At 36.8% G+C, this 24,856-nt stretch overlaps 1 protein-coding gene across 3 annotated transcripts in view; it reads left to right on the top strand.

The window, feature by feature from the left end:
- Positions 1–6,579: 6,579 nt before the first annotated feature.
- LOC105053252 (DExH-box ATP-dependent RNA helicase DExH3) overlaps positions 6,580–24,856 on the top strand; it is a 29,113-nt gene continuing 10,836 nt past the window's right edge. For 2 of the 3 annotated variants that reach the window (XM_010934348.4, XM_029267062.2), the window contains exons 1-11: positions 6,580–6,933; positions 7,512–7,666; positions 7,766–7,853; positions 7,945–8,181; positions 8,385–8,480; positions 14,748–14,936; positions 15,068–15,227; positions 15,349–15,479; positions 16,878–17,048; positions 17,126–17,398; positions 23,038–23,232. In XM_010934348.4, coding sequence (XP_010932650.2) covers positions 6,700–6,933; positions 7,512–7,666; positions 7,766–7,853; positions 7,945–8,181; positions 8,385–8,480; positions 14,748–14,936; positions 15,068–15,227; positions 15,349–15,479; positions 16,878–17,048; positions 17,126–17,398; positions 23,038–23,232 — 1,929 coding nt within the window. In that variant the 5' untranslated portion in view covers positions 6,580–6,699. The remainder of the gene's footprint in view (positions 6,934–7,511; positions 7,667–7,765; positions 7,854–7,944; positions 8,182–8,384; positions 8,481–14,747; positions 14,937–15,067; positions 15,228–15,348; positions 15,480–16,877; positions 17,049–17,125; positions 17,399–23,037; positions 23,233–24,856) is intronic. The other variant, XM_019853424.3, reaches the window with a different exon arrangement.

Raw genomic sequence — 24,856 nt, 5'->3', positions numbered from 1 at the left:
ACTTGCACAAAGGAGCCGGCCAATGCATGCCAACAATGAAAAATTGAAGCAAGACAAAACACGCAAAAGGCATAGAAAAAGACAAGGCAACACACTCAAATATAGAACTATTAAAATGATAATTTCATCAATGAAATAGAAGGATTACAAGCCTATGAAACCACCACTCAAACTATAATTTAGGGGACTCATAAGGCAACAATGGATACCATATGAATCCATAAGAAAATTGGCCTACTAGATTGTTCTCGCCCATCCTTCGGATACTATCCAAGAGAGGCTTCCAACCAAATCCCATCTAGGAGTCATGCATTTCTCTGGCTCATCATTGGAAGTCCTGGCACAAGAAAACACCCAAAAACCACCCAAAACAAAGAAAAATAGCCTAATGGTAGTTGCTCATAATATCTAGTTATAATATATGTATAAGACTGTGTCAGATGCCATACCTAAGCAAAAATACTAGGCAAAATGGTCCTAACAAACTCCCCCACTTGATCAGATTGACGTTCTTGTCAATGTACTCTTTTTGTATGCTTCAATCCGATCCTCCTCATGCTGTAGAAATTCTCTGATTTTCAGCTTGCTTCTGACTTAGGAAGTCCTTTCTACTTCACCAAATACTTGATCTCTTGTACACCATCGGATAGAACTTGGACTCTATCCACTTAGATGTTATCAATTCATCTCTCCAAGGAGGTAGAAATAGGGATCGGATAGATTAACATGGTCCTTGCAGGATCCACTTGGTCTGTTTGGTATAGCTCGAGGCAACTTCCATGGAACACTAAATGTATCTTGAGCTATGCAAGAAGTTGCACCCAGTAGAATACATTTCCTACTCTTTCAAGGATAGAGAATGGACCTTCATACTTATGAAAGTAGTCCTTTATGCACTTTGCAAAAGAATCGTAGTTGGATTGATTGGAGCTTAACCAGTACCATGTCATCTTTCTTGAAGTCCATAGGACTCCTCCCCTTGTCAGCCCACTTCTTCATCTTTTTAGCAGCCTTCTCTAAGTATGTTTGTGCAATCTCAGCACTATGGTGCTACTCCTTGGCCAGACGGTATGTAAAGCGACTGTTCCCCATGTACCCCATAGCCACTGTATGCGAGTAGAGGGATGCTACCTAATGATGATCTTGAAGGGGCTCTTATCCAATGCAGAGTTCCACCGCAGATTGTAAGAGAATTGGGTTATATCGAGTAGCTTCACCCAATCTCTTTGGTTGGCAATCACAAAGAATTGTAAGTATTACTCAAAGAGAGTATTATTCTTTTAGTCTAGCCATCAGTCTAAGGGTGGAGACTGATAGACAAGAATAGCTTGGAATCAAGAAGCTTGAAGAGCTCGGTCCAAAATCATCCCAAGAATCGAAGATCCCTATCACTGATAATCTTTTGAGGGACACCCTAATACTTCACCACGTGCTTCAAGAATAGTCAAGCCACCTCCTCTGTAAAGCAATGCAAGAGTACTGGGATAAAAATCCCATACTTGGAGAATCGATCCACCACCACTAGGATTGACCCATGCATACTCCCCCATTTTGACAAACTCAAGATAAGGTCCATATAGATGCTCTCCCATGGCTATTTTGACATAAGCAAGGGTTCAAAAAGGCCACTAAGCTTGCTCCACTCTGCCTTGTCCTGTTGATAGATGAGACATCTTCGGACATACTCTTTTACATCCTCCTCCATCTTAAGCCAATAGTAGGCTCTCTCTAAGAGGGTGATGGTTCAATGCATTCTTAGGTGGTCGACCCAAAGAGTGTCATGGCATTCTCGTAAGAGTTCTTTTTTGAGATTGTCCACCCACAGAACAAACACTTGATGCCCTTTTGTTAAAATGAGTCCATCCTCAAAACTATCGTGTCTTTCCTTCTTCAATGAGCTGCTTCAAGGTAAAAATAGTGGGATCCTTCAACAGTCCTTCTCGAATCTTTGGTAGAAAGGTGATTGCACTTGGCTAACTCAACTTTGCTCCTCCACCTTTAGAACAATGAGCTTGGCCTTGCGGCTTATAGCATCGGCCACCCAATTCATATGCCCTAGCTTATATTCTAGGGTCATATTGAACTTTGCTAGAAAGTCCTACCAACAAAATTTGTTTTGGAGACAACTTCTTCTATATTTGGAACTAGCTAAAGGCCATATTATCTATTCAAACGACAAATTATAATCTAAGGAGATAGTGCCTCCATACTCTCAGGCAGTGAACCACCATCATCTTTTTTTTCTCATAGATAGTGTACCATCTATCTGTACCATCAGCTTTCGACTTCAAAAGCCACCGGATGGCCCTCTTAAACTAGGACCCTCTAATGCAAAGTCTGTTGCATTGGTATAGATTTCAAATGGCATATTATGACCTGGTAGCCATAGCATAGGCTCTTCCATTATCATTGCTTTCTGATCCTCAAAAGCTTTACTGCAAGAATTCATCCTTTTAGTGGCAACTGTCTTGTGACAACTATTTAGAGTCGCCACTAATACTATACTTTTCGTGATGACTATTAAAATTTATCACTAATATTAATCTTTTTTATTATGACACTTTTATTCACCATAAAATAATCAGTATTAGTTGTGATTGCACATATCGCCACAGAAAGGCTGCACTAATATCTCATCCTCATTGGCAGGTAAAAAAATTTGCCACTAAAATCACTTGTAGCGACGAATAAGAGACATTGCCACTATTAGTACTATTTTTTAGTAATCAATTGATTTATTGACACTAATAATTATCATAATAGTATTGATAATTAATATATTGCTACTAATATGATACTTAATAGGTGATGATAATAGTATCGCCACTAATATTATAGTTATTAGTGGTAACAATATTCTAACGTCACAAATATTGTGAGTATTTACAATGATGTATTAATCATCATCACTAATTACAAAGATATTGATGGCGATTTCATTTGTCGACATTAATATAATACTGAGTAAGATTTTTTTTTCTTTTCTTAAATATTGAATGAATCAATATTATAAAATCATTTTAATTAATTTTTTTTTGTGGGTATATCATTAGAAAGATAATTTTATCTTCACACCAATAAGTATGATCCGATTTGGGAAAAGAAAGATTTTTCTTAATCCATAAAATCAGATCTTGCAAAAAAAAAAGAAGAGAGACTTTTCTAAATCTAAAAAATCAAAAGAGATTTCAAGAACATATTGGCATTTCTATCTTTATCTAAGCCCTCTATTTCCCATATGTAGTCAATTTCACTCGTTAAAATTCTCTACTAATATGATTTAATTCAATTTTAGGATCTCTAGTAAAATGTAATATGCTTTACATTATCTTAAATAGCTAATACTTTTTTAGAAAAGTTTACCCCCCTACAAATTCTCTAAATGATCTTTCCATAGATGGAAATATTTCATCATCTTAATGATCTTAGGATCTCAAGCTAAACTTAGTACAGATTTCTTCTTTTAGACTATTCAGGAATACAATTTTAACTTCTTTTTGATGAATGATTAGTTTATGGATAAAAGTAATGGCAAAGAGGTTCTAAATATTATAATTCTAGTTACAAGTGAATAGGCAACAAAATATTCTAAACCTTTCTTTATGGTTATGACCCTTACCTACCATTCTGGCCTTATATTTTTCCATAAAATTATTATATTTAAGTGTTTTTTGATCACCTACTCGCTTTTTTCATACAGTAGGTTAGTTAGGATTCAGGTCTACTCTCGATGAATTGGGATGCATTCAGATAATAGCTTCCTTTCAAAAAAGAGTATTATATTAAATAAAAATATTATCTCCAAAAAGGTAAAAGGTTCATTCTCAATAATTAAAAATAAGTAATTGTTTGCCAAGATCTTTCTCTTTATTGTTTCTATATCTCCTATGAGTTCAGAAGATCTACTATTATGGCCCGTCCTTTTTCTCTATTTCAATTTACATGGAGACTCATATTCAATGCAATTAGAACTATCAAAAATGATGGTCCATATCAAAGTTATATACGTTGACTCGATAGATTATTATTTGAGCATCATTTATTTCTGAATTCATCACTAGAAATCTACTACTATTATTATGTAGAGAATACATTACAAAAATGGAACCTACAGTTTTTGATCCTAGTTTCTTTCTTTTAAATTCAAATACCTTAGTGAGACACACCAAATTTAAGGTAATCTATTTTTAAAGATCTGCATTCAAAAAGTATTTTAGGATATAAGAGATCGATACTAGAGTTTCATTTTAAATGCTCTCGGGTGCATCAATAATGATTAACACTGTATTAACTGTGTCCTTTAGAGTATACATGCAATTTTATATATAATATAATGGGACATATGTAAAAAAAATAAAAAAAAAATTATCTATAGGTCCTGGATGGACCCGAAATTACTTTTAAGTCTCTAGACTTTTCAAATTGAATAAAAAGTCACAGAAATGCTAAGAAGTTATTTCTAGATCTCTGCCATCTACACAGATTGGTTACACAGGTTATACAGATTTATATTCAAGTTATACAGGTTTATATTCAGAATATGTAGATTACCTAGTTTCAATATCTGATTATACACGTTCATGTTCGGGTTATACAGATATGTACCTTGGTTACACAGAAATAACTCCTTAGCATTTTAAAAAAATTTTATTCAATTTGAAAAGTCCAAGGACTTAAAAATAATTTCGGATCCATCTAGAGACCTATAGATAATTTTTTCAAAAAATAATTTATAAAGATATATACACACATACAAAATTTGTGAGAATATACATTGATAGCGTTCGATGATCTATCACCAGTGATTCGAATCCTATTATGATTTGATCACTAGTGATCTAAGATTACGATATTTGTTAAGTCTTGGTTCAGTGATTAAAGGTCTTCAAATATCCATGAGTAATTTATTTGATATTCTATAGAAATCCAAGATCACAGATTATACCAAACTATCCATAATATATTACATAAAAATATATTTATTAATTATATATAATATATTATAAATAAAAAATTACTATAGTTATTAATGTATTAACAATTAATATATTATATAAAAATATATTTATTCATCCTATAAATTATTAATCATATAAAAATATATTAATTATTATTATAAAATTAATATTTTTATTTATATGCATAATATATTATTTATTAATATAAATATTTATTTTTATTGAAAAAATAAGATAAATTGAAGTAATATATTAAATATTTTATTATATAAATATAAAATACAATAAGAAGATATTTGGTTCATGATCGAAATCAGAATCAGAATGAAAATTGAAATGGCTTGGAATCGAAATTAGAATAGTCAAATCTCCCGAAATGTTTGATTCGTTACTGAAATCAGAATCGAAATAAAAATTTGAATCCATAGAGGAGAGTAGGGATTGAGTTTATATAAATTGGGCCATTCCCATTCCACCATAGAATCGGAATCGAAATGGGACTCCTCTCAACCAAACAGGAGTCACCCATTCCGATTTCGATTCCAGACCCCCACTTCTCCAAACCAAGCCCCCCTTAAGATATTTTTACTCTAATTTAAAATTATCATTGAATTATAATATGATTAATAATATATTATCATGTATATATATCATAAATATAATATATAATATCAGATATAATATAATATTATATATAAATATTTATATAATATATTAACAGTATATTGATATACAAATTTTTTTTATGAGATCGATGTACTTTTGTCTATATATTTCAATCCAAGATCACTGTTTGAGGATGATCTTAGATTTTCGATCTCGATAATGGATATCTAACGGCCTAACAGATCTCCAACAACGGTCTAACAGTCTAATAGATCTCTAACGGTCTAACAGATCTCTAATGATCTAATAAATTTTTCTTAAGGCCTAAGTAAGCTCCCTCTATAAAAAAATACAATGTGCTCTTCGAAAGATAAGTCAAGTCAAATCAAGTCCAAGCCAAGCCTGAACTTACAAAGTGTTAAAATTTCTACTAAAGAACCAAGTTCTCTCCACTTAGAGTTCATTCTACTTCTCTCCACTCATAAACTCTCATTTCTTGCTTTTGTTTCTCCATTTTTACTATCCACTCTTAAGGTCCCTAACCGACTTAAGCATCAGAGGATTCTAGATCGGAGGGTATCCTATGATTTTGGGATTTCTTTTGTAAATTTTCTTGAAGATGCTCTAGATCAGACTGCTGTTCACGTCGCACGCAACTCTCAGCTCTCCAGATCGATTTATTACCGACCTCATCTCAGGAGCTTTGCAGCAATAGATTTACTAAGTCGGGTGGTGATTTGAGAAGTGTGGGTGATTTAAAATCACTGCCATGTATAGACACCATGGTGCAACTAATGTGATGTTCTCATCATCTTTATTTACATCATTTTTGATCTGGATGAATCACCTTATACCAAACATCCCATTTGTAAGAGCATACTATCAAATTTTTTTATTATTTTTACAATTTAAACCTTTTAAGTTGTCCAACAAAGCTGCCAACTCATCGTACCACATCAGCTGTCCCAAATTTGGGTTCATTTTCACCAAGCATTTCCCCACTGCAGAACCGCTAAACCCTTCATCTCTATTCCATCACGTAAACTGCAAACCCTAACACTAGAATTTCCCCTCTCTTTCGGCTTTGGTGAGCCCGGCCCCGGATAGGGTGTCGTGGCCATGCCCCTGTAACAGGATGACTCGCGGATTAGGTTTAGGGTTAGGCCTGCTTCTGAGCTTTGGGAGGTCCCTAGGGGCACCGGGGGATCGAAGGTTTGGAGCTCTTCCCTTTCTTTTGCGGCGCTTGATCTATTATAGTGGTGGAGATGTTAACTTTCGACGTTGGGTCGACGGGCAGCGCGGTTTATGCGGGTACGCGGTGGAACAGTTCTCTGATGATGAGTACGAGTGCGAACTCGATAACCAAAAGGTCTAGATCGATGTTAATGTTTCTGACGTGATTTATTTTTGATTTTCTAGTTCTTTTATATAACTGTAATGAGAACAAAAATGGAATTTTGAAATGATGGAACTTGGATTCTTTGATGAATCGAGGAGTAATCTAGGTTTTTTTGATGGTCTCTTTCTAATTCTCACAAGTCGAGGAGAATTAGATTGAGATCGATGTATTTATCTGGTTGAGATTGAAAAAAAAAATCATTTTTCTCCTTGCAATATGATCAGAGTGCAGCTTGACTGATGTTGCTCTGGATAATAGCTGGGGGCTTGCTTTAATCGTTTCATTTCATTTTATTTTGTTTTCTGCTCTCATTGGCTCCGGTTTTTCGTAAGTTATAAATTGCAATTCATAGAGTAGTAAACTTCCCTTACGAGGTAAACTGCCAAATTTCTTTAGTTGATGAGAAAGTTTAAAGTAACTTGTGGGATTTTAATTTTGGGCCACGTGAAAGAGAATTCAGCTAATGGAGTTTGACTTGAGGAATTAAAGAGCTTTATTTGTTTCTTTTTCCTCCCATTATATTTCTAAAAAGGCATGTCTACATGCAGCCTTCTTCTTCAGTGGCCAACATTGATGAATGGAGGTGGAAACTTAGTTTGCTTTTGCGTAGTACTGATAGGCAGGAGATTGTCTCCAGAGATAAACGAGATCGGCGTGATTACGAACAGATATCTAACCTTGCAAAGGGAATGGGGCTTTACAGGTAGCAAAGTGCTATTCATTCTTTCCTGTTACCAGATTAAAAAGTTATGAGATGTTACTGAAGTTGTACCTTTGCCATATTATTGGGTCATCAATGCAGTGAGATTTATGGGAAAGTGGTGGCTGCCAGCAAGGTTCCTTTGCCAAATTACAGGCCTGATCTTGATGATAAGCGGCCACAAAGAGAGGTGATAGCCTGTGGCATTTTCGAGTTATTGACCTGGTAATAACAACTTTACCATACTTGAACTATGTTTGATTTAGTTGCTTGTAATACAGGTAGTAATCCCTCTTAGTTTGCAAAGGAGGGTTGAGGGTCTACTTCAGGAACACCTTGACCGGATACTTTTAACATCCAGCAAGGTCGGTGATAAGTTGGAAACCAATTCTGCCATTAAAGACATCGAGGATGTAAGTCTAGATGAAAACCAGGGCTCACTGGTTGATGGGTCAGTCATGGAAAAGGTTCTTCAGAGAAAGAGTTGGCGTATGCGGAATTTGCAGAGAACCTGGCAGGTGGGTCATGTCCTTATAATATGATATATGTATATATATAAAGCAGGATACTTCATAAATAATATATAGTGAAGTGAATTATATATATATTATTTTTGAAGTATCCTGCTTTCATGATCTTCTGCCTCATCATCTATCTCATGTTCAATTCAATTTAAATCTGAGCTATATCAATAACATGTCATGACCTTCAATTTCAACAGGAATCACCTGAAGGCATGAAGATGCTACGATTTAGGAATTCTCTTCCAGCATACAAGGAAAAGGAGAGACTCTTGTCTGCCATTGCACGGAATCAGGTGTTAATTTGCAACTAGATCCTTCCAATGAAGAATACTTCGACTTGTATGTTGAGCACAGAGTTTTTATAGGCTGAAGGGACATCAGGGCACCAAGCCTGCTTGGAGTCCGTGTGCAAGATGCACAGTAAGGCATGCACCTTGGGGAAGAAAGGTGCACTAAATACATATGCATATTTAAATAGGTATGCATGTGTTTGTGTATCTATATGGGTGTGCATGCATATACATATATGTGTTAGCACTTGTGCGCACAAGATGCTCAGCAAGGCATGCATCTTAGCAAACAAAGGTGCAATAAACACATACACATATCAAAATAGGTTTATGTGTGTGCATGTATGCTTTAAGTGTGTGTGAGAGACAGAGAGAACAGACAAAAAAAAAAAACACATGCAAGCACCTTATTTGTTTCAGCCATGCTCACTGACAATCACACAAGGCCTCATGCATACAGGACAGCTCATGAACAAAAGCAACAGGCACAACAACACACACAAGCACCTTAGTAATTGCAGCCACAGCGACTGACAGACAAACCCTCAAGCATACAGGGCAGCACATGAACAAACAAAACAGACACAGCAACACATGCAAGCACCTTGATAACTTTAGCCCACGCCCACTGGCAATCACACAAACTGACATGCATACAGGGCAGGGCATGAACAACTCACTCACAACAACACAGTTATCATAGCACACAACATACACAACACTCTCAAGCTCCTGTAGTTACATACACGCACAGTCACAATAGTGCGCCATTTTTGTGCCTTGCCTCCACAGGGCATGCATAAGGCACTCCTTGAGTGCCTTGTTGAAGTACCACCGAGGTTGTGCCTTGCCTGTGCCTTCAGCAACACTGGTTGAGCACCATTTTATCTTGTTGATGTCTCATGTCTATTTGAGCTTGTTTGGAGGATATTTTCATAGAAGAGCTGTAAGATGAGGTAGGATGACATTGCACTGTGCAATGCTAATCCTTATGGCTGTTGTAATTACATTTGAAGTTCTTGCTCCAACTCGTTAAGTATATGGGTCTAGTTAGGTATCAATGAACTACTCATGTGGATAGAACAATAAAATTATTTCATGAAAGTCTAATGTTTCTCTTTTGCTGAAAAAGTTGAGCATATGCGTAGAATGTTCACAATGATTTGTTATAGAAGACCCTAGCCTCGAGAGCGAACATCTTCATAGCCTCTATATGTACTTCCTTTTTTATCCTTTTTGATGATGGCTCTGCAGTCTTATATCAATGTTGGACTTTTTTTTGTAGTGCTTTTTTTTTTCCTTCCTCCGTGGGGAAGAGGAATTAGTTTATTTCTTTTACAATCAGTTTCACCATGATGGCATCTCAGACTCTGAGATAGATGAATGGTGTTATACCTAAGAGCTGGATTTGCAGCATCAACTGATTGCCTCCTATAGTTCATGCATGATGTCTGGGAAATTTACAAATCTTAACGAACTCATTTTGGTTTCTGAAAAGTTGGTTGCAGTTGTTGACTTACCATACAAAATTCAGTAGAAGCTACATTTACAAGTCCTTCTAAGTTTTAACTGTCATAGTTTGAATCAAAAAGAAAGAAAGTGGGATGGTGTGAGTGAAAAGGTTGAGCATTGATAGCACACATCTGTGAAACACAAGTGGCATGACTGACAGCATGTTTGCTGTTGCCTAAGAAAGAATGTTCATGACTTTGAAAGCAAAAAGTGCTTCTTAAAATAACAATCTTTGGGGTGTTTTTGGTGTTGCTTCTACTATACAAAAAAATGGAGAATCTAAAAACTAGGTTTTCTGCTTCTCCTAAAAGCGCTGTTTTGTCTTTTGCTTCTTATAGAAGCATTTTTTTGGTTGATTTTACAACAATGACTTTTTTGGGAAGTGCTTTGCTTTAAAAGTCATAGCAGCACTTTTTTAAAGCGATACTAAACATGCCCTTGGTAGCATTATCTAAGAAGTGCTTCCACAAGAAGAAAAGTCCAAAAATGCACCTCTAGAAGAAGGTAGAAAAACTAGTTTTTGGCTTCTTCTTCTCCAAGAACTTTTTAGAAAGCAGAAGCAACAGTAAGCACGCCTTGAGTTTTTGGTGTACAATATTGTTTTGTTCCCTCAGAAGCCAATGGATACGTGTCATACTTTTTACAGGGTTATTTGCTGTTGTAAGGTGGATATTAATTTGGTCCATAACTTCAATTATGATGGAAAGCACAAATTAGATCTATTTTGGGGATGGCCACTTGTCTGAGGAGAGAAGTGAATGGCCAAAAAAAAAAAAAAAGAAAGAAGGTGGGCAAAGTTTTGAGTGAATGTACAACCTAATAAAAGTAACATGGCAAGGGTTTGAACTTTGAACACCTTGAATTTGAGGAAGGTGTGGGAGTGCAGCCATTTAGGTAGGACAAGGGTTGGTCTCTTAATTGGAGGTAATCTAATTTTCTTGGGGTAATTAACAGCGGACTCTTGAGTTTTCTGGAAGCCATGGACTTGCATAGATAAAAGCACTTTCCCATAGGGTGAAACTGAATCAATACATGAAATTGATTATGAGGCCCTGATCTCTCTAGAGGTGTCTTGACCCATCCTCAGATCTGTTTTTTTTTTTTTTTTTTTTTTGGCAATCCCACAATTTCTTCAGTTTCGAATTTTTATCTCTTAATATCAGTAATCTTTTACACAGCGTGCCTTGCTTGTTGTTTAAAGATAGGTAATGAGGATTTTATTAACTAAAATGGGCTGTTAATGTTTTTTTTTGCTTCAGCATATTGTACTTGGTGCATGCTGTTCAAATCATGGTTTGTCTTGATCAGTTGTATATAAAGATTGTGACTTCATTTGCCTGCTATTTCCTGATTTTAGTTATATTCCTTGTTTGCTGGTCTTTATCAAGTATTATTCAGGCCCGAGACCATGTAGCATGTGATTTTTTGGTCCTTGATGAAGATTGTTTGAAGCATATCCTGATATGTGGTGAGAACTTCCTATATTTTGAATGGCAATACGTGCTATCCAATGTCATGCTTTTTAGAACAAGGCGTAATAAGAAAATCCATCTGATGATACATGTTACTATAAGATGCTCTTGATTTCTTTAAGAAGATTAGTTTGTGTAAAGAAGAACAAGTTTTGTTGGAACTTGAAAGTAAAAGATTGGAGGATAAGATTGTTGTAGTAGAATATTTCGTGGCCTTCAGATCTAAAGATACAATGGCATAAGAAGGTAGTCCATGACTTGATTTTTTAAACATGTGCTTGGGGTGAGGCTGTTTGAGTAGCCTGCACTATTGTAGATGAGGGATTGGAAGAGAAGGTGAACATTAGGGATAACAGTACCAACATCTTCGAGAGGATTTATGCTGACGAGTTGGTTTGCTGGCTTTGATCTAGTGGGCCAGAATGGTGTGATTGAGATGATTTTTTTTAAGCATTTATTAGATAAGAAACCAGGGCAAATAATTTGATCGCGAAGGAGAAAAAGTTCTGGTCTATATGTGGTTCTAGAGTAGCCATTCTGTTTTTCAGTTCATCCTTTTTTTTTATTATATAAATGATTTGATGATTGTTTGATTTGATGTATTTTTCTTAGGGTGGTTTAAAATTTTGTAAGCTTCAGGCGGTTCTTACACTCTTAAAGAGTAGACCACATTCTATTTTTAGAAGTGGATCATTTCATGTAAAGCTATTCGATATTTTTATTTTCTCAGAAAAATGTAAAGGAGTCCTACCATTTTGGGAGTATGGATATGTCAAATTTTATGCTGTGTTTGTATGAGATGCATATTGATACCGATATGTGTTGGATACTTTTAAAATGTGTCAGATACTTATTTTAGGTGTTCTATTTTCCAAGCTAAAGAAGAGCTCTGAATATTTTCTTGATACACCATGGATACTTAACAAATACTTCTGAGGATGCGGGTCTCTCTCTCTTGCTAACTCTCTTTTCCTTAGATGAATGTTGATGTTTCAATTGTAGATGGTTAATTTTGAAGTGTGATATTGATGGTATTGTATGAGTATAGATTGTAATCTTTGGTTTGAATGATTTTATATGGTAAAGTTTGTGGATGTTGATGTGTGTATAGCATGAACTATGTATTTTGGTAAAATACAAATATTTAGGGATGTTTATCTTATATGTAAAAAATGTATGTTTATTTATTGTCATGCCCTGGCCTTTTCGTATTCCTACCTTTTGCCATAACATGGTATCCATTTTTGGTTGTTTTTGTCTCCTGTATCCATGTCCATGCTTCATCATTTACTATGATAAGTTGATAATGGCGAGTGTATTTGCTTAGCATATTAGTTTGATTTGGTTCTTTTTTTTTGTTGTTTCTAGGGTTTCTATATATGCATGTGAAGGAAATTAATGGTTTAAAAGTGACTACCTGGAACTATAATTAAAAAAGGGGTTGGCTTCAATTTTTCCATAGAAGGCAAACTTTCTCAATGGGCCTAATGAACACATATTACTTTTTTTTGCCTTGTGTAGGGGCTAGCATGAAGTGTACCCTAGGATGAATTATTGGAAGTGGTTAAGGTTGAACCTGAGCATATTCAAAGAATTTTTGAGAACTGTAAAATTTAATTATTATGATGTTTTCGTAGTCTTGATTCCCAAGGAAGGAGTGATTAAGGGGAAAGTATGTAGCCTATTAGCCTAATAGACATCATTTATCATGTAATGCCTAGACTATTGGACAGGAGACTGAAATGAGGGTTAAAAAAAAAAAGATTTGTCCTAACCAATCTGCCTTTTGGTAAGGAGACAAATATAGTATTGTCCTTTAATTGTGCATGAATACAGAGAGTCAAGACATGAGAAAGCTGAAAATGACCTAAGGGTACGCTAGAAGGTTTTTTTACTACATTGTTAGGCATATGGGTTTTGGAGGCGGGTACAGATTGAGTTTTGGTGGATGCTTCTTCAAGCTTAGTCTTCAATTGTGGTAAGTGTAGTAATTTCATGGCTCAACAGATTCCTTCTTTTCCCCATCTTGGTGATCTCTTCTCGAAGCTATGGAACATGTGTTTCTTAATAGGTTCAAGGGTCTTAAAAATTGCAGCATGGTCTCTTGCTGCTTGCTGGCATTATGCATCATGGTACCTTTCATAGTGATACAGGGTATCAGTTTGTGTTGGGACAAAGAAAAGGTAAAAGTGCTGGTACTTAAAAAAGGGTGTGAAAACATCTTGTAGCTCAATGTTGTAGGGTCAATCTAGAACTACATTGGGTTGTTCCTCTTCCAGCCACATATTAGTCTCAAGGGGGTATGAAGTACCAATTCCTGGCTGGTATGGTATGTACTGCCCGCTACATGTATGATAACGGTGCGTTAGCAACAATTTGTGAGTTGTTAGGGGGATAATGATTTCTTGGTGATTCAAGTGGGTTGTTTTCGTCTCTTTGTAAATGGGTTTGCCGTTATATAAAAAAGGGCATCCAATGCACGAGGCTCCCCCATAGTGCAGGGTCTAGAGCGGTTAAAAAATACGCAGCCTTACCCTCATGTGAGGAGAGGCTATTTTTGTGTTTCAAACCTGTGACATTCAGGTCACAATAGAGCAGCCTTGCTGTTGCACCAAGCCTTGCCCTTGGTTTGATGCTATATTAAATCTTGATTTTTTTCTAGGCCTTATGGTGGATGAGGAATTGTCCTTTTCGTAGGTTGTTAATGAAGATTGTAGGTTGGAAGAGAAATCATCTTTCCTTGAGGAGAGTATGATCTTCATCAAGGCTTGGCTCTTTGTTATTCCTATCTTCTTAATTCCTACTTGGTATGCTTGGTTCTAATCTATTGTAATGCATTGGAAGATATTTTCTTGCTTCCTTCAGTGTGTGGACGCCCATGCCATAAGGATGTCATGCAGATTTTCAAATGTTAGTTTGGGAAGAAGTGTGCTTGGGATACCAGTAGAAACTCTGGAGATCAGGGAAGTTATAAGAGAAAAAGTTATAAGCAAGTGATTTCTCTCAAGTGCAGTTATTAGCTGGGGTTGTAGAGTGTTTTGGATGGGTCCCAGCTCAATTTTCATTTGGATGGGAGCTTTCTTATTTTTCTCTTGCTTTAGATTTTTTACAATAGCTGAAAACATCTCTTGTATTGTCAATCCTATGAATCTTGAGCTTTTTCTTTTCTGCGATTATTTCTAAAAATGCTGTGCCATGCAAGATGTTTGCCAACCTTCTGCTGCTCGCTTATTGTGAAAGCATGTGTTGTGAGAGTTTCCCCACTTATCATTTATTTTCTTCACAGGTCATAGTGATCTCTGGGGAGACTGGCTGTGGGAAAACTACTCAGCTTCCTCAATACATATTGGAATCAGAGATAGAGTCTGGTCGTGGAGCATTCTGTAACATCATATGTACACAACCACGAAGAATATCTGCTATGGCTGTCGCAGAAAGAGTTTCTGCTGAAAGAGGAGAGAATCTGGGTGAAACAGTAAGATTTCATATTACCATTCTTTCGTTGCTTCTTGTAACAATTTAGCTTTAATATGGTTAATAGGAAAAAAGAAAATTTTCTGTAGCATCTTTATTCAAGTTTCCATACAACATTAACTTTTGTGATAGGTTGGTTACAAAGTTCGATTAGAAGGAATGAAAGGAAAAAATACACATCTGCTTTTTTGTACCAGTGGCATTTTGCTAAGAAGATTGCTGGGTGATCGTAATTTAAATGGTATAACTCATGTATTTGTTGATGAAATTCATGAAAGAGGCATGAATGAAGGTGCGTTTCTTAAAACTCAAAAATCAAAACATTTTGCTCATGTTCTTGTGGGCTTTCTTTGAATGCAATTTACTATTTAAGGTATAAGGTATTCATGCTGCTATTATTTTTTTTTTTTCAGATTTTTTATTGATTGTGTTAAAGGATCTTCTTCCTCGTCGTCGTGATCTGAGATTGATTTTGATGAGTGCCACTTTGAATGCCGAATTGTTCTCTAATTATTTTGGTGGGGCACCTATGATCCATATCCCTGTAAGATAACATCTCATCAAGTGGAAAATTGCATTAAATTGTAGTTAGTTCTGTTAGATAAATGCATGTGCTATGCTTTCCGTGTGATATTGTTTTCTGCAACTTCTTTGTTGATTAATATCGGTTGTCCATATGAAATTGTGAATGAATATTGCTATTTTGTGTTTCGTGTTGATCAGAAATGGACAGAATAGTTGCATATTTGATTCAAGTACAGTGCTTTCTGGCCATGGCAAATTTTAGGATTTTTGCTGTGCCGTCACAAAAGGACATGCATGTCACATGCACCACATGCGGTTGACATAGCTACCTTCATGGTTCACTCCAGTGTTCTTAGTTTCCATATATGCACTAGAACTGATGGGTATTAAAAAAAAAAAAAACTCACCCCATCCCAAATATATCTCGTGTCTTGTCAGAGAAAGAAGTGAAAAAAAAAAACAAGAGAAAGAACAAAATGAGAGAGAATAGAAAAGAGGGAAGAGCTAGGACTAGGTATACCTTCTTTTCCTCTTTGCTTCAAGTCCTCTTCAAGTCATGCTAAGTGTTCCACTTGCTTCCAGCCTCCCACAGTCCTGTTCTTCTGTTCTTGATGGTGGACAGGAAATAATACAGTGATGCTGCTCTAATCTCGAGAAGGCAACCCCACTGGATATATATAAAGGCATGTCCATCATCTCCATCGCCATGGTAGGCATGATCATGGAAACCCTGGAGAGAAATTCCTTAGAGATTTGGAATGGAAAAAAGAGAAACCTGGGGCGATGTATAACAGGTGGAAAGTGGGTTAAGGGTAAAACAGTTATTATATCTGATCCACCAAGGAGGCAAGAGGATTGGACTTTATTATAGAAAGAAATTTCAAGTTTGGCCTTGGTGGTGCAAAGATAGCCTAGTAACTGTTTAGTTTATGTGTGAGTCACTCCATGTGTATGTTGAGTGTGTCTTTACAGTTTACACACAAGCACAAATACATATGCATGTAAACATCTCTCTCTCTCTCTCTCTCTCTCTCCTCTCTCTCTTTGTGTATATAATTGGTGCTGTGTCCTCATATCTTAGTATTCTAAGCTTACTGTGCCAACCACACCCCGCCCCCACCCCCAACACATGCACAAAAGTAAGAGAACAAATTTTCTTGTTGAATGGGTCAATATGGTTCAAAAAATAAATAAACAAGTTTTTGTTCTTACTTTCTTTCATTCATTTTTTTGTGTTTTCCCTTGTTCGTGAAAGGGTAGGAGTGTTTACATTTTCTTCTGAGCATGTTTTGTGTGATGTTTGATGACTTTGCTGACCAAGAATATGGCAGTTTTCTGCTTGGAGGGATTGATCTATTCTTGGTAATTCATCATTTTTCAGGCTACATTAAATATAAATTTCTTATGTTGATTTCAGGGCTTCACGTACCCTGTAAGTTCGCACTTTCTGGAAGAGATTTTGGAGAAAACTGGATACAAGTTAACTTCATTCAACCAAATTGATGATTATGGCCAAGAGAAACTGTGGAAAACACAGAGGCAGCTAATGCCAAGAAAAAGGAGAAACCAAATCGCTGCACTTGTTGAGGTATTACTTCCCGGGAAGAGTATGATGTAACTCTATGTTGATTAACAGCTTATGTGACACTACATTTTACTGTGCAGGATGCTCAGAGAAACTCGAGCTTTGAGACCTATGGTTCCAGGGTTCGTGATTCTTTGGCTTGTTGGAACCCAGATTGCATAGGGTTTAACCTTATTGAGGCTGTTCTCTGTCATATATGTCGGAAGGAACGGCCAGGTGCTGTTTTAGTATTCATGACTGGCTGGGATGACATCAGTTGCTTGAGAGACCAACTAAAAGCACATCCCCTGTTAGGAGATCCAAACAGGGTCTTGCTGCTTACATGTCATGGATCAATGGCCACTTCTGAGCAGGTAACACTGCAGTCATTATGTTTTCTAACTTGAGTTACTTTGCAGATATTTTCTTTCCAGACAAGTATGAACAACTTAGCATGTGAATTCTTGGTCATGACTTCAGTTTTTTCCTCTTTTTCCCATTTTTGGGTCAAGTTTTCTAGTGGTACCTTATAACATATACATAGACTGCTACTGCATTAACATATCTATCCACATTTGCACCATATATATATTTTGAGCTTAACTATTGTGGTGCACTGTATTACCAACTATAAGCAATGAAGCCGAAATTATTCTAGCAACGTAAGTGGGTCAGTTGACTAAAATCTGAACAAGACCAAAAGTTGGCCCGACCCATATCTGTACTCAGTCCCTTTCGGTTTTGCATGGCTCTAAATTAAGATCCATTTTTCATTTGTGCCAGATATGAACTCTGTCCTATACACATGGACCTGAATTGAATTGTCCAGTTGATAAGTGGATCTAAAATTTTATTGCAGACTAGGTAAGGAGCACATACGTTGCACATCTAAGAAATATGCGTTGCTCCATACAGAAGATAAAATGAACATAACCTCTTTCAAACTTATGTGCAAATGATGATATGAAAATAAATCTTTGTAATGTTGATGGAAAAACATAAATAGAAATAGAGGGGGCCAATTGGTTGAATCGGTAAAATCGCTGGTTGTTGGACCGATGATCTTGGTTCGATCTTGCCCCACACCCCAATTTTGGCTAGGCAACCTCCTATCCTGGTCCTCAGAAAAAAAAAAAAAAAAAGAGGAGAAGAAAAGAAAAGAGAAAAAGACAGACAAAAATTATGTGAAAAATCTTGTATTAGGAAAAAAGGAAAGAAAAAAGTGTACTTGCCAAGTTTCCAAGGCTATCTTGTCCTGTGTGTGAGTGCTCATGCATACGCATATAGCCCTAATAAATGGAAGTATAGACTCATGCTTATGTGATGTGACTATAGTTTTACGCCGGCCATCAACCTACTGCAATCCTCATTTGTTTGGGTTTGTGCCTGGCTATGCTCAAAGCATAGGCATGGTTAATAAATGGAAGTATAGAGCATTGTTTGAAATGATCCTCAGAGTAATGGTTTTAGAGGCTTTCTTTATGTCTACATCTATGCAGCAGTATTTAAAATAGTGGCCTCATTTATCTTAAAAAATGGGCAGTCTAGTTGCGGGGTCTTGCGAAAGGTCAGGTGTAGTCTTAACCCTGCATGGGGACAGGCTGTTTCTGTTCTTTGAACTCGTGACCTTCAGGTGGAATGGAGCAACCTTACCATTGAGCCTTGCCAAGTCTCACCCTCTAGTGTCCTCATTTATCTAACATGCCAAAATAAAATATAGTGTAAGTAATGATTGCTTTTTGCAGGGTTGTATAATAATTCTTATATCCTCTTATAATGGACTTTTTGAAACCATTGCTCACTCTTATGGTATGAAATAATTGTTGCTGTTTGCCTAGCCAAAATTTTTATGACAATTTTTGAGTAAGAAGATAGCTGTATAATAGCTATTAGCAGTTTTAATATGAATGACTACAACTAAGTTAATGGTCGTATATTATTATTCCATCTGTTTGATTGCAAGTGGTATACTCGTATCTTCCCTCCCAAAAAAGACTAGTTTGGCCGCTCATAAGCTGCCATAGATGAGGTTGCCATTGGTCCAGGTTTCAAATGGGCTATGTTTGGCCTGGGCTGGGCCTGAACCTCAGTTCTTCAAGCCTGAGCAGAAAATCACTCATAAGACCTGGTCCCATCCTTCAATTAGAGACTGAATCTGGGTTCAACTTGAGCCATTGTGTTATAATTGAATCTTATCGCTAGCAGGTGCAATGTGTGTAAGCTATAAATTTGTTGTAGCTTTTATGGGTGCAAACTGTTGATAAGGGGTGCATTGTAGTTGTGAGATCTCTTTATATCAAGGATTCAAGTCTCGGTTGGACGTCCCACAGGACACCAGTTCCATCCCGTATGTCAAGACAGGATCATCCCATCATCATCCTAGTATCCCGATCTGCATGTTTTGGGACATCCCAAATCCCAAATGTCGGGATGGGGTGGGATGGGATGGCGGCACATCCTGTTCCATAAGAAAACTGAGACAACCCCATCATCCCTCATTGCTCATTGGAATTGGTAGTTGAAGCCACACTGGATTCTTGGGAAGTTACACCTAGGCTGGGTCCTATTTAGAGCCCACTGGGCCTGTTGGACTACTAGGCTAGCATGACATGTTAACACCCTTATCCATGAAAGCAATTTCTCTGCGTCAATTCCCAATAGACTTCAACATGGCAGCCAATGGCCGTTGGCCACAAACCTGGATGCAGGCCTGGGGCTCGTTTGGGGCTCAGGAAAGGTTTAAAAAAATTCAGCTGTAATCCAAGCATGAATCTGGAATGTTTTGACAATTTTGTTTCAGGTATTTGTAATTCTTGTTGAAATTTAATAGAAAACAAGGATTAAATGATTAAAAAGAAAGGAAATACACTGGGACTTGGGAGTTTACAAGCAAAAATAGCTTATTTGACATCATCTCATAGTTTAATAAGTTTTTCTGGTTACACTTTCAATAGAATGAGTTTGAAAATTTTTTGAACCATCTAAACACCATAAATCTTGATCAAAAATCAGGAAAAGGCATAAAAATACAGTAAAACTTAGAAAACATGTTAGAAAATATCATACCTTATTTATAAGACTATTCGGACTATTTGTTTTTCCAGTCTGTTTTTTCTGAAACAGATACCATAAATAACTACAAATATGTATTCTAGATTAATATTTTATTTCAGATTTTGTGGAAACCCATTCTAATAAAATTCAGAAAAAAGCAGCCCCATGGAGTATATTATATTGTTTGGTAAAGATCAAAGTATGGTGTGATTATGCAAGGTGTTTTAGCAGCACATATAATGTTGATTTTCTTCCAGTACTGTGAATGTTGTGAGTTATCACTTGTGAATTATATCACTAGTAAAAAAGTTACCATGGCAAACATTTGTGAATGTTTAGAACTGAATTGCTAGAGTACCAATGACTGATGGAGAAACTTAGAATAAACTGATATTTGAATCATGTAAGCATCAAGTACCAAAACAATAACGATAGAAATTCCTGCATCATAAGTCTGACTTGCTTATGCAACAAATATATGTATTCATTTTTTTTTTAAACCCAAATTCTCAATTCCAAGAGGTGGCGATGACATTACAAATATAATTATGCTTTTTTTACTAATTTATTCCTATGCAAGTTGTCACTTGCTTACACAGTTAAATGCAAGGAACATATGTTCTCAGGTTTCTTATAGAAAGGAAAATAGCAATTGAAATGTGAATTCTCTTAAATTTTATATATATGGTTCTTCGTGTTTGGAGATCTATGAAATATAATATAAGCCTAAATTTACTTCCCAGAACTTTTTGGGACCTGACCACCATATGTTCATGTTTTTGTAAAAGTCACTAAATCAAAGTGTAGTCTTTTCAAAAATGATGTTATTGAGATTCGGATGGAGTTGTGAAACATAGAGGGGGTTAGATCAGATTGCGTCATGGATCAAATCATGGATTGTAAGATCTTCTCTGTTTTCTTTTTAAAAATATAAAAATTATAAAATAAAGAATATGAAAATTGAAACAAGTCATGATGTAGTAGATGACTGGAGAGTAAATAGCCAATGAGAAGTGTAGTTTGCACCGTCATAAGACTATCCAATAATGTGAAAAATAAAGCATGCCTAACAATGCTAATGTCACCTCCAATTATTCAAGATATCTATGTAGAACATATTAATTCAGTTATCCTTTTATGTAAAATATTTTATAAAAAAAAGAATCAGATTTCAACATATGGTTGTAAAATTAAAAAGAAAATTGCCCATGCCTTGGACTCCATGATCTCCAAATACTGGGCTCACTAATTTTATGAGCCACATATCAAATAAATCATAGAAAATAGACTTTCATGTGATTTAAAATGTAAAAAGCACAATCAAGTTAAATCTTGTGATCCAAGGGATTGTATACTTCATAATTTGGATCTAGATATTATGATCTTGACTGATCCCTGTCAAAGAATAAGATCCAGATCATTTGGGGACATCTTGATCCAAACCATAAGATCCAGATAGTGAATTTTAATATTTTAAAAATAATATGTGCACTGGTTTTGCTGGAAGCTGGTTAGTTGGGTGAAAATAATTGTAATACCCAAGGTATGCTGAACCGGTACCGCCGGTCGTTTCGGCTGGCCGGCGGTACGGTTCGGTATGGTTTCATACCGTACCGAACCGACGATCTGAACCGGAAGAAAAAAAGAGAGAAATAGAGGGAGAGAAAGAGGAAGAAAAAAAAGGAGGGAGAGGAAGGAGCCGGCGGGGCCGCCGGACGGCTTCCGACTAGATGCCGTGGCCGTCGGAGGGCACAGTCCACGCGCGCTGCGCCGCAGGCGTGAAATAGGGGCATCGCTCCTGTTTCGCAAATTTTTTGAAAAAAACATGATTTTAAGTGAAGTCGGCAAATGATTTGCTGGCTTCACGATTTTTATTTTTTTTTAAAAAAATTTTTAAGTCGGCAACCCAGTTGCCGACTTCATAAGTTTAAAACAAAAAAAAAGAAAAAAATCGAAACAAACGTCGTCTGTTTCGAAAAAGAAAAGGGGGCGCGGCTCCGCCCACTCGACCATCCTTAGATCGTCGGCGTCGGCTCGCCGGCCACCTGGAGCCTCGTAACTGAGGCACCGTCCGTCCGGTAGGTTCTCCGCCCCCCCTCCGAGCGCTCTCTCTCTCTTTGTTGCTCTTTTGAAAGTCCTATCGGGCGATATGGGGCTCGAAAGCCTCCGACGGCCGCAGCCGGCCACCGCCGGCCTCCGGCGGCTCCCACCTTCTTCCCCCCCTCCCCTCTCTCTCTTTCTCACTTTCTGTTTTTTTTTCTTCGATACCGCCGGTGTATCGATTTTACCGGCCGAATCGTGCCGGTTTCCCACCGGTCCGATACGAGATGGGGTGTACCGGCCGGTTCGGCACGGTATGGCAAACCTTGGTAATACCTGTACTTAGTTGGTTTTAATCAGTTTCAATCGAATCATTCCAACCAAAATTTCAAACTACGGTACCTAGGCTTTGCTTGGTGGGGCTACCAAACATGGTTCAAGGTCAAGCTTTGATTATAGTGAACCTGTCTTGTATTGCAGCCCAATGCTTTGTGGATCAACCGGAACTAGTGAAGAAACAGTTTATAAGTGAAAGAATTTGTGGAAGATCTGATCAACAGAGAAGAGGGGCCATGTAAAATCGGGTTTTGTTTTGGTTGTGCATTGACAAAGATGTCTTTCTTATTGTTTGCATAATAGAAGACATGATATAAGAAACAGTTAGGGATCGTATTTAAGGCTCATTATATAATGTTTGCCCATGGTACTGAAATATCTATCGAAGGCAAGATCACTTATCTGAGTCATGTAGATACTCTATAATTTTGGGCTTTCTGTGTGTGCAGAATTGCATTGCTGGTAACTGAGACTTTTTTTTTTTTGATGAAAAAACTGAGACTTAAATATTACCTAGATGATTTTCTTGTTTATAGTCATGAATAGATCTGATTGTTCGCTATCTGCATGGTTATTTTTCCAGAAACTCATATTTGAGAAGCCACCACCTAATATACGTAAGATTGTTCTTGCTACAAACATGGCAGAAGCAAGTATCACGATTAATGATATTGTTTTTGTGGTTGACTGTGGGAAAGCGAAGGAGACCACATACGATGCTTTGAATAATACCCCTTGTCTGCTCCCATCTTGGATTTCAAAAGCTTCGGCCCGCCAAGTAAGATACCTTTACCCTCCCCCTTTTATTTTCTTTCCTTATGTCACGTAGTGTTCTTGAAGGTGTGAATATCTTCTGTTTTATCTCACAATCTTTGAGGGAAGAATTTACTCACAGAATAATTCCAATTATATCTGAATTCTTACCCATGTTACCTATGTGATTTTTAGTGAAAACTGGTTTTACAGTAGTTTTCTAACTGTTAGGAAATTTGCTCTTGCACTCAGAATTGTGACTGTGACGAGACCCTTAGTTAATAATTTCTGACCTGCTGTACATGCTTTAGGGGTTATAGTGGGGGAAGCATTTATTAGTTGTTTTGGTGTGGTTTGCTTTTATCAAGAAAATTTGTCTAGGTACTACAACTCTATATAGGAGTAGATCCTTGATAAAGAACTGGCTTTGGCTCCATATTTTCTTGCAATGGACTAGGGTTAAAGATGGATTATATGATTCATGCTACAAAGGAGGAAAAGCTACCATGAAAGTTAATCCAAATAATTATTGAATTGTGTGGACCTGTGTATGCTCCATAATGCCTTGGATTGTAAGAATAATTTTTCTCCTCAAAGTCAAAAGAGTCTGAAATATATTAGATATCTCTTGCATAAACACTTGAATCTGGCCTGTACAAACTAATTACATCTACTTTGGAGAAAGACAAATTCTAAAGAATCTAAAGTTAATCAAAACCACTATGTTTACCAACTAACCCCAACTCTTAAACAGAATGTATAGCCAGACAAAGGGGTTGTTTACATTGTAATCACTACCATAACACTTCCACATCATCATTAATAGGGTCTATACCAAGATCTTTGGTTCAAATGATGTGCCATTCGTAGGGGCAGCCCCTTGTGCCTGTATCTTGCAATATCACTCTTGTATTCTGGTCAAGGTTTGCTGCACCGGGCGGTACCATACCATACTGGGCATACCATACCATATCGGGTGCCAAACTGTGTGCTTTTTCGTACTGTACTAATACTCGGTATGCTTCGCCATCCCGTACCATACCATGTACTGACATTGTAATAGGATGGTAGCAATATGAGGTCTAGTGCTAAGATGGGAGAACCTTGATTCTCGTAGATGATTATGTTTCTGTTAAATATTAAAACTAGATCTTAACAAAAATATTGTCAAATTACCTTTCTTTTACTGCACTTGATTTATCATGAGAACTTGTTGATGAGCAATCTCTGCATATCCCACTGTCGTTTTTCTAAGATCTTAGCTTCATAGTGGATAACCTAGTGATGAATCAGGCCCAACCATCATATCTTTGACTCGAACAATCTTGATCATTGACTTTAAAGCTGAATATTCATCAGGCTAAGTCTTTTAAAGCACCAACTAGAACTGGATTTCATACAGTTCATTTGCAATCACGATCTTGCTTCTTGGAGTCCTTCCAAAGGTCATAGTGTTTCAGGCTCTTCTCCTAAAGATCAACATTGTTCAGCAATGCTCAATATGTGATTTTTTTCCATCTGATATTATATTATCCTACCTTTAATTTTTAATCATCAATATTGTTGCAATTAGTTTGTTTGCATGGGTTCATCACAAGTCGGGGGGCTGAGCCAAGGGGTCATAATTCCCCCTTTCCCAGGAGTTTGGG

This window comes from Elaeis guineensis, chromosome 10 (genome assembly GCF_000442705.2).
Source record: "Elaeis guineensis isolate ETL-2024a chromosome 10, EG11, whole genome shotgun sequence".
In the NCBI taxonomy this organism is placed as follows: Eukaryota; Viridiplantae; Streptophyta; class Magnoliopsida; order Arecales; family Arecaceae; genus Elaeis; species Elaeis guineensis.
The sequence above is the reverse complement of the archived record's forward strand: the minus strand, read 5'-3'. Positions and strand labels throughout refer to the sequence as shown.